At 43.7% G+C, this 8966-nt stretch overlaps 1 protein-coding gene across 1 annotated transcript; it reads left to right on the top strand.

The window, feature by feature from the left end:
* Window positions 1-209: 209 nt before the first annotated feature.
* On the top strand, window positions 210-8889 carry cipcb (CLOCK-interacting pacemaker b). Its single transcript, XM_042094788.1, has 4 exons — window positions 210-538; window positions 1901-2073; window positions 2834-3015; window positions 4071-8889. The coding sequence occupies exons 2-4, from the start codon at window positions 1965-1967 to the stop codon at window positions 4977-4979; spliced, it is 1200 nt and encodes a 399-aa protein (XP_041950722.1). The 5' UTR covers window positions 210-538; window positions 1901-1964; the 3' UTR covers window positions 4980-8889.
* The last annotated feature ends 77 nt before the right edge of the window (window positions 8890-8966 follow it).

Raw genomic sequence — 8966 nt, forward strand, 5'->3', positions numbered from 1 at the left:
TTCTTGAACCTGTACTGTGCGTCGCGTCTACTGTTGAACACTGTGTACTCATGTTGCCACACATTTGTTGTGCAGTCACGTTTCAGGGCTTAATGTCTATCTCATTAACCAATGATAGCTCACGTGGGAGGGACCAACCAATCACAACGCATGACGTCAATTAAATAGTATTTTCTAGGCACGCCCCGTATTTCCAAATAAGGTGAGAGGGAACACAAAGACAGCAAACGTATTTCACAATATTTTGCATATTCCTTGTTTATCCGGTGAGTTAACACCTTCAGATCCAATAACAATCATTACCTGTGTGTTTGGCTCCAAGTTTCTATGTTAAGCGACGTGGGAATCGATATGATGAGGATCTTCTGAAGCATTCCTGTTGGCATGTGATTCAGCTGTCAGGAGTACAGAGTGTGGTCCTAGGTCCCGTGTACAGCACCGTGTAGCCACTAGAACTAACGCTAGCCACCCAGTCTCAGCTGACACGACGGAGCCAAACAGTTGGTCTTCATTTTGAGACTTGAGAAACATTTGAAAGGTAAGGCTGGGTTTAACGTTAACTACCATAAACTAACTTCGACCATTTACATTTCATAGCAGTTAGTTGTAGGTTATTGCAGATTAATTTACCATTTTAGGTGTTTGCTACTGCTATTGTCAACTTTGCCTCTGAAACCGCTAACGTTAACGTTAGCCTCGACACTGTTTTGCAAGTCGTCAACACAAGACCTCGCAATTGAATGAAACGAGCATAGCTTTGTGTCCGAATTTGCTAGATTTCAGCCTGATTTGACATCATAATGTTGAGTTGATCAGGCCGAGGGTAACTTCAATTGCTAACGTTAACGTAGGTTGAGGGGTAACGTTAATGGGTGCAAGGCCAGTAGCATGTCTTGCCAAGAAGTTAGTCAGATAAACAAGCATAGCACGCTCGCTAGCTTTGTGGGAAAATGGGTCGGCAAGATTTGGCGATTGATCGGATGTTTTATCTAGTCTGGCTGCCCAGCTATTTATGTATTTGTCGAGCTGTCTGCCGATAGATAATCGTAGAGGGGGGTATTCCAAGTACGTGGTTTAGTGATACACCTGGGTAAATTAACTCAAAGTGGTAAACCTCCTACAACAAAAGCCCTATGGTGTTGTTTTGTTACATACAGCTCATCTATTAGGAGGTTTAGCACTTACTCTGAGTTAACTTACCCATGTTTGTCACTAAACCACATACTTGGAATACCCCTTGATGTATTGAACAGTACGCCAAAGCCACGTTAGAGTTGCATAGCTAGTAAGCTAACGTCAACAATGGTCAACATTGAATTTCCCCTGGGGATCAATAAAGTATCTGTCTATCTATCTAACAACGTTAACGTTACTGTAACTTAAATGGAATGTCGCCTAACCTCTAACTTGTAATGTCTTTGTTTTGATTGTTCACGTTAACCGTAAAATTATCAAATAAATGAACAAATATGATGATGGTCAGCATTTGCAAGGCAATGAAAAATGATAACATGAACTGGTTTTGCAAAGTTTAAGATTTCAAATTTGTTGTTACCGTCGACTCTCCTATGGTATGGCAGACTTAAGTTCCACCTGGTTTGTTATGGCCCATTGCCTATCAATAGTGACTGGTATTATGTTTTTTTAAACGTTGAGACAATTATGCCAGTTATGGCTGTAACCTTGACATTAGTCAAGGCCTAATTTAAAATAATACACCCCTGATCATATGGTATGGCCGTATCAGTTGATGGTGACATTTGATTGTAAAAGCCCTTAATCATGTGGTTTAGCCAGCCTGTTTCGTGTCCGTTTGCTTGGTGTGGTGATCATGCAGCAAGCTTTGATGGTGGTGAGTTTGTGAACACAAGTTTTGTCTCGGCACCCTTGTGTTTTCCAGGACTGCCTACTGCGGAGTGTGACCAGTGGCGAAACGACCAGCCCTGACTGAGGGCAACTACAACATGAGTACCAAGAGGAAGGAGGAGAGCTTGCCTCAGACAATGGGCAAGTCTCGCACCAAGAGACCTGACCAGTCCCGGCCAGAATTCGAGAGAGACTCCGGCTTCTCAGGTCTGTGGTTGCCATGATTAATGTTTTTTGGATGTCAGTTGTATTAAAAATAATACCTGCCCGCCCGCTCCCGCAATTTTCTGTCCCGCTCCCGCCCGCTAAAGCCAGCATGCAGGAGGGACAGCCTATTCAGTTTTTCTTTCTGTCTCACGAAAGGAGCACACACACCTGAGAAAGACTCCAGATGTCAGTTTCTTGGTTCTGAATGTAGGCTAACAGCTGAAGTAGGCCTAGTCTGGTGCCCTCTTCCTCTGTCATGCTTTCGATTTCAAGTTTTGACAATCAGCAGCTGGAACAAATTGAACCCACGTAAATGACAATATAGGCTATAGGCCTGCTATCCGTCAGTTATGCTTAAACCCCGTTTTTTAATGCTGCCTAACAGAACATCCAGCTGAACTATAGTTATGAACACTACTTTTAATCATTTCCATATTTAATTTTACGCCCATATTTAATTTGCGGGAGTGCAGTGAATCATCGGTTTGTCCCGCACCCGCGAACGCACCTCTCTCATCCCGCCCGCTCCCGCAAAGAGCTTTCAAAAGTTGTCCCGCGCCGCACTCTTTTGCTTAGGGACCCGCGGGTCTACCGCGGGAGTGCAGACCTCTACTACAGTTTAACAGGAAGACACCTTGAGCTAACCTGAGCTTCTTTGATCTTTGATGTGTCTGGGGCATGTTGTCTCTTAAGAACAAGCTGTGGTGCACCATGATGACTCAGTGTGGTGACTTTGTTTTTGCTTGGGTTTCTCCCACAGATACAAGCTCGGAGCATTTCAGTGTGATGGACCAGGCGGAGTCAGACGACAACTCTCGGAAAGGGGGTGCGGGGAAGGGAGCCTCTCGGCCATCCTCTCAGCACTCACAGCTGGCTGTCATCGGGGGCTTCTCCCCGAACCTGTCCCCCATGATCATCATGAACAACGTTCTCCTTAAGCAGGTAAACAAGCAGTTGTGTGTGTATATATTCTTATATATAGTCTTTTTTTCATTTTTTTTTTTTTTTAAATAATGTGACCATTTGGTCAGTTGTGTGTGTTTTCTAGCTTTGATTATGAATCAAGAAGTTTCTATGATCACATCAGAATACGTGTATCAACTCCTGGTTGATTGTACCTGTAGCACCTTTTTATTGAAAATGCAACTTAAAGGAGCGATTTGTAGGATTGTTACCGAACGTTCTGTAGGTCAAAATTAAAACACTGGTAAACATTCGCAAGACGCGAGCCTCTTCTGGGTTGCCAGATGTAATGAACACTTAGCTAATAACGTTAGTTGACCTGCAGCTGCTTTAACGTTTCTCTAACCATGCTACATATAACGGAAACAGTGAAAACAAAAAATACCTCTCTAACCAACGTAACATATTTAGCTGAAGTTAGCGATGCAGATGAAGTTTAGCCTAGGCTACCTGTGGTGGAGAAATATGGCCAGCTCTGTGTCAGACTTGAAAGATATTCTTCGTTTGACGAAGACGTCGCCATATCAGCAAGCTTCTCCGATGTCCACTTAATTTGTTTCTTGTTTTAATTTTGGAAATTTGCCTGCCTCTCGTAGGCGTTCATGACTACAACTGACAGCAAGTTGACAGTTGGCCTTTGCTAATTTGGCAACACAAATAGGAGGACTCGCCAGCCCATTATTAATACGCTATTCTAGAATTAATCGTTCAAAACATAAACGAAAATTCCAAGAGATTCCGCCCCGTAACTCATTTTTTTCGTGGGTTTTACTGGGTTTTACAGGTTATAGTAATGTTGTCAAGCCATAAGCCATTACTTCAATTCATCGTGTTTCCTTACTCTCTGACAACATATGATGATCATTTTTGGAATGGTTACCATTTATTTTCCATTATTTCCTACATACTGGACCTTTAAGCTCTTTGGAGAAGTTTAATTGTCTGTACTTACTTGGCATGGATGTGTGACACTTGATGTGCACTTGTAAAAACAGTCCCCTTTCACCTCAGCTACATAATCTTTTTGTTCCCAGCCTGGAGATAATCCTCCTACCCTTAAGCCGTGGAGCTTCAGCCCGGCGGTGGAGATGGTGCAGCAACCGCAGATGGTCTTCCTCCAGCCGGTGGTCTCGACCCGCGGCCCTTCTGTGACCACCGAGCCCTCTTCTAAGCGCCGGCGCCACAAGAAGTACCTCCCCATCCTCAAGTCCTACCCAAAAATTGCCCCCCACCCCGGGGACAGTCCCAGCCACACCAGCACCAGCAGCAGCAGCAGCAGCACGAGCTCATCCTCTAGCTACAGTTCTGTCGCATCCTCGGGGAAGAGCTGCAGTTTGACCTTCAGCCACCACGAGCGCCATCGCAGAGACAGGAAGGACAGCGTCTCGGGGTATTCCACGGCTAGCTCTCTGCCGGCGTCACCGCTCCCCCACATCGTCCTCGCTGACTCCGCCCCTCCCGCTCACATCTCTGCCCCTGGGGGTCCCGCTCATCTCTCCAGGTCCGCGTCGGTCCCAGCGGCCAACCGCAAATCGACAGACACTAAGACCTCGGAGATCTCCCGCCTGCAGACGCCCACGGAGAGTGGCGGCAGCAGTAGCCGCAGCAGTATCCGCAGCAACCACAGCCGCCCCAGCAGCCCTGGTGCCAGCAGCATCAACCAGGACGGCAACAGCGACAGCACGGACGGCGACTCCAACGGCAGCAACAAGCGCAAGCGCTTCTGCAACACTTACAACATCCTGAGCAAGTCGGGGCTGCTGGACATCACACTGCGCACCAAGGAGCTGATCCGGCAGAACCGCCGCACGCAGGGCGACCTGGAGCGACTCCGCGAGCACACCAGCCTCTTCATGGAGGTGCTGAAGAGCGGAGACGTGTCCGTGTACGACCGGCTCCAGAGCAGCATGCTGGAGGAGGACAACCAGGAGAAGAGCGCCTAGACCACGGTCCTGCCCCAGGATGGACTGACAGACAAATGGACAGGCGTAGATGGAGAGCAGTGCATATGCCTGGACAGATGATGTCCAGTGACTGTCTAAAAAAAAACAACAATTCAACTTGACTTAGCAAGTGACTGGGCCGCTTCCTGCCTGGTGTTGATGCTAGTGTCCAGTGTACGGATCAAGTGGTCCAAATGTAACAAAAAAGGGATGGTGGCTTTACTTGGAGTGCAAATACTAAAATATTTGCTAATCAGAGTGTTTTTTTTTTGTTGTTTTCTTTTCTTTTTTTTAAGATTGTAACAGGCTAGTGTTGTCCATAGGGAGCCTTAAGATGGGTGTCCCCTCAGCCAACAACCAAGCACAACAGGCTGAGTGAATGACCCTGTGCTTGGGACTGTCTCGGCTAAAGGGAAATGGCCTCCGTTGGCGTGGCACTGCACTAACGAGCACTTGCATGCGCACACACACACACACACAAACACGCACGCACACACACACACACACACACACACACACACACACACACAGACGGAAGGAAGGAATTCTTGAGACGCACACGGCCTGTGTTACAGCCTTAATTCCTATTTAAGGACCTAGTTAGTCAGCCCTTTTTCCTTCCCAGACATGGTTGGAATCGGCCATTGGCACATCTCAGCTCCTTACTCTAAAGATCATGGCCTTTTTTTTTAATTTTTATTTTTTTATAAAGACAATTTTTTCCCCCCTTCTGCAAACGATAAAGAGATGCAGACAAGTTTGAGGGTGAGGAGAATTGGAAACGTTTGTTTAATGAATAAGACTCAGTGGGTAGGAACACTGCGAAGGTGGCAGGGGCTCTATGGAAATGGTCTGGTCTAGCACTAACTGGGCTTCAAACCAGTGAAGATCTGTTGTGAAGTTGTCTGGGTTAAGCCGGGGATCACACTGACCAGCGGCAAGCGGCAGGTTTCCTATAGTTCTCTAGGGTTCTGCAGCGGAACGGTGGCAATGCTGGCGTAACACTAGCGTTGAACAAGCTGAGTGTTGAACTTGGTTCAACATTCAAAGCTCAACGCGAGCGTATTCAATTGTCAGTTTAGGCAAACTGTTTGTGTTACTTAGAAACGAGATAGAACTTATTATGGTCTGAGTGTTGCGTTACGTTTACCGCTGGCGCGTCGTTATTTCCAGTGTGGTCCCTACCTAATGTTGGCTTATGTAAATAAGGCCCAAATGTGTATCCGATAGTGGGTATACTTCACTGCTATAAACCTGCCATCGCTTCCCTTTGGCCACTCTTGGTGGATGCTTGTAATATTTTGCTAGTACGGACTATGGAGAGTTCATGCACAGGGTTTAACCCCCACCCCACCCGTCTTGGAATTACATTTTGGTAATGTAGCACGTGATCTGTGTCAAGATGAACAATTTCCGTCATTTGATATTCTTTTATCTTTCATCCATTTTTTTAATATATATTTTTTTTAAACCCGGGTGCTTTGTCTGGTCATCAGACTTTTCATAATGCATCCCAAGAAGCCTCTTGCAGCTGAAGCGTTGTCTAGATAATAGATATGATTGCAGCTGAAGCGTTATCTAGATCATAGGCGTTATCTAGATCATAGATATGATTGCAGATGAAGTGTTATCTAGATTATAGATGTGATTGATTGATTGATTTGATTGATTGATTGATTGACCACATCACCACAGCACCCTCTACAAGGATGTGAGCTGTTAACTTCAGTGTTATTCTTGCTTTGTGTCAAAGTTTCACAAGAATGTGTGGGCCTTTTGATGAGTGCCACAATAAGTAAAAACAAACAAACAAACAAAGAATGGCAATTTGCTTTTCAGCTTCAGTGCTAGAACTAATTGGTGCGAACTGCATTAGCTGTCAAAAAGAAATCTGACCAAAATTGGTTGTGCAAATTTACCAAATAACGAAAATTATTTGAAAACCATACCCCTGTAGCAAAAGCTCTTAAAAGGTTAATCTCTCCTCACAGTGTATAGATGCTTAGAATACATCATCTCCCAATTCCTTGACTGAAATGACTTGTAGAACCATAAGCACAGTATGGAATAATGACATGTAGGATCTTAGAAGCTTCATACAGCCTAGATGGCATTGTATTGTATTATTTGATCTTTTTGTGTAGTTTTTTTTTTACACTGAAATTGTAATGCTGGTAGTGCTACTGGGCTAGCCTTATGCATTTGACACTGTGCATATTTTTACTCTGTGAGGTTAAAATATTGATCTTTGGTAACAAACCAAATGGGCTAAAAGGGAGGTTGGTTCAAAGCTGGCCTCAGACACCAGTGCATTAGCTTTCTGCATGCCAACGTTGGCCATTTGCTTTTAACTGCTTGTGAGGAAGCACTGTTTGTTTGTGAAGCCTGTCCTGCTAATGTGGTCGTCCTGTTTGTTTTAATTCAGTCGAGCAAAGTGTGCTGATGTTCTGTATGTGTGGATTCCTTCGTGGAGCAGATGCTGGGGCTAGTCACATGCTAAACTTTGTGATGAGCTCACTAACTAAATGTGTTTAGAATCATGGACCTTAAATTGTGGATATTTGTTTAAGTTTGCTAGTTAGCTTTTTCCCCTAACCGATACAACTCTGTTCAGACATTATTTTTTAATTTGTATTCTTTCTGTTATTTTCTGGCTGAGGGGGGTTAGTTTGTCTGTGTATATGCAGCATGTAGCTATGATCTAAATTTGATTGTAATATCACTAAGGATTACTTTTCTTAGGCAAATAGATTTTGTTGATGACTGCAGGCTTCATCAGTAGAAAAAGGCCTATAACCAAAGTGCTGACACCTAATGTGGTTCACCCAAGAGTGGAGGTTGGAGGATTACCTGTGCTGTACATTCGTAAAAACATTACATCTGCCTTATTTTAAGTATCATCAGTGTGTGTATATATATATATATATATATTCATTTTGGGATCTTAAGAGCTTGTATCATAGTCAGCACTAATAAGTAGTTTGACTTGTGTGGTACTTAAACAATTTAAGGCAGCTAAGTTACTTTCTTCTCTAAAATGGCAAATTCTCACGTAGCGCCTCTGTAAATCTTGCCTCCTTTCAGGCTGTTCCATTCTATCCAGAGTCACGTACGGAGGCCTTATTGCTGATGTTGGCCATAGACTTTCTGATGAAAAAGCTTAAGTCTGTGGAGCAGGAACACAGACAGAAACAAAACATAGCAATCCTCCTCCATTGGCAGATGAGTGCATAGCATAGCGTCTTTTGACATATCCCACTTTACTGAAGCAGTGGGGAACATGTGCTTTGGTGTTTTCTTTGGAATAGTATTGGAATCGCCTCCATGGTAGTATTTACACAAAACGTAACATTGATCACAGGATAATGTCATACACTATTTTATATTTAAAAAGATGATGTATGTATTACGGTTAGATAATGAGGATGAGGCTTGCTTACTTTGACTTTGTGTACATTTTTCAAGAATGACGGATACATTTTTATTTATCAAAGACAAATCTGCATTCTGTGATTCCAGAATGTTCTGGCACTCTCAAGATTCTCTGGTCATTATTAGTAAAGGATCCGCTGAATCTGAATGTCCAGTAATATACTTTCTGTGAAGTTTGATAAGGCTGCAGAAATATTTACATTGTCTCGGTGTCATAATACCAGTGTATGTTTGTCCCTTTTTTGTACTGGATTGGAACCGATACATTTTAATTTGGCAGCTTTCCATGCATATTCCCGGCCTGTGTGTCTTAGGACTTTATATGTGAATTTGTTGTATAGTAATTTTCTTATGTGCCGTTACAGTTTTTGTGAAGCATTGTTTAAGCATTGTGAATTTTTTTGTAGGTCAGATTGTTCCAATAATCATATTTATGAAAATCAATAAATGAACCATTTTGTTGGTTTGAGAAAGGGGAGAGGTGGGATGGGATGCTTGCAATCAGAAAATGGACAGAAACCAACCAATCAGAAACCAACTGAAAATGCATAAATC

The sequence above is a fragment of the Alosa sapidissima genome, chromosome 6 (assembly GCF_018492685.1).
Source record: "Alosa sapidissima isolate fAloSap1 chromosome 6, fAloSap1.pri, whole genome shotgun sequence".
In the NCBI taxonomy this organism is placed as follows: Eukaryota; Metazoa; Chordata; class Actinopteri; order Clupeiformes; family Clupeidae; genus Alosa; species Alosa sapidissima.

Coding starts and splice junctions, on each gene's coding strand:
- cipcb (XM_042094788.1), top strand. CDS start 1,965: ATGAGTACCAAGAGGAAGGAGGAGAGCTTGCCTCAGACAATGGGCAAG. Junction 2,074..2,833: donor GAGAGACTCCGGCTTCTCAG/GTCTGTGGTTGC, acceptor TTTCTCCCACAG/ATACAAGCTCGGAGCATTTC. Junction 3,016..4,070: donor ACAACGTTCTCCTTAAGCAG/GTAAACAAGCAG, acceptor TTTTGTTCCCAG/CCTGGAGATAATCCTCCTAC.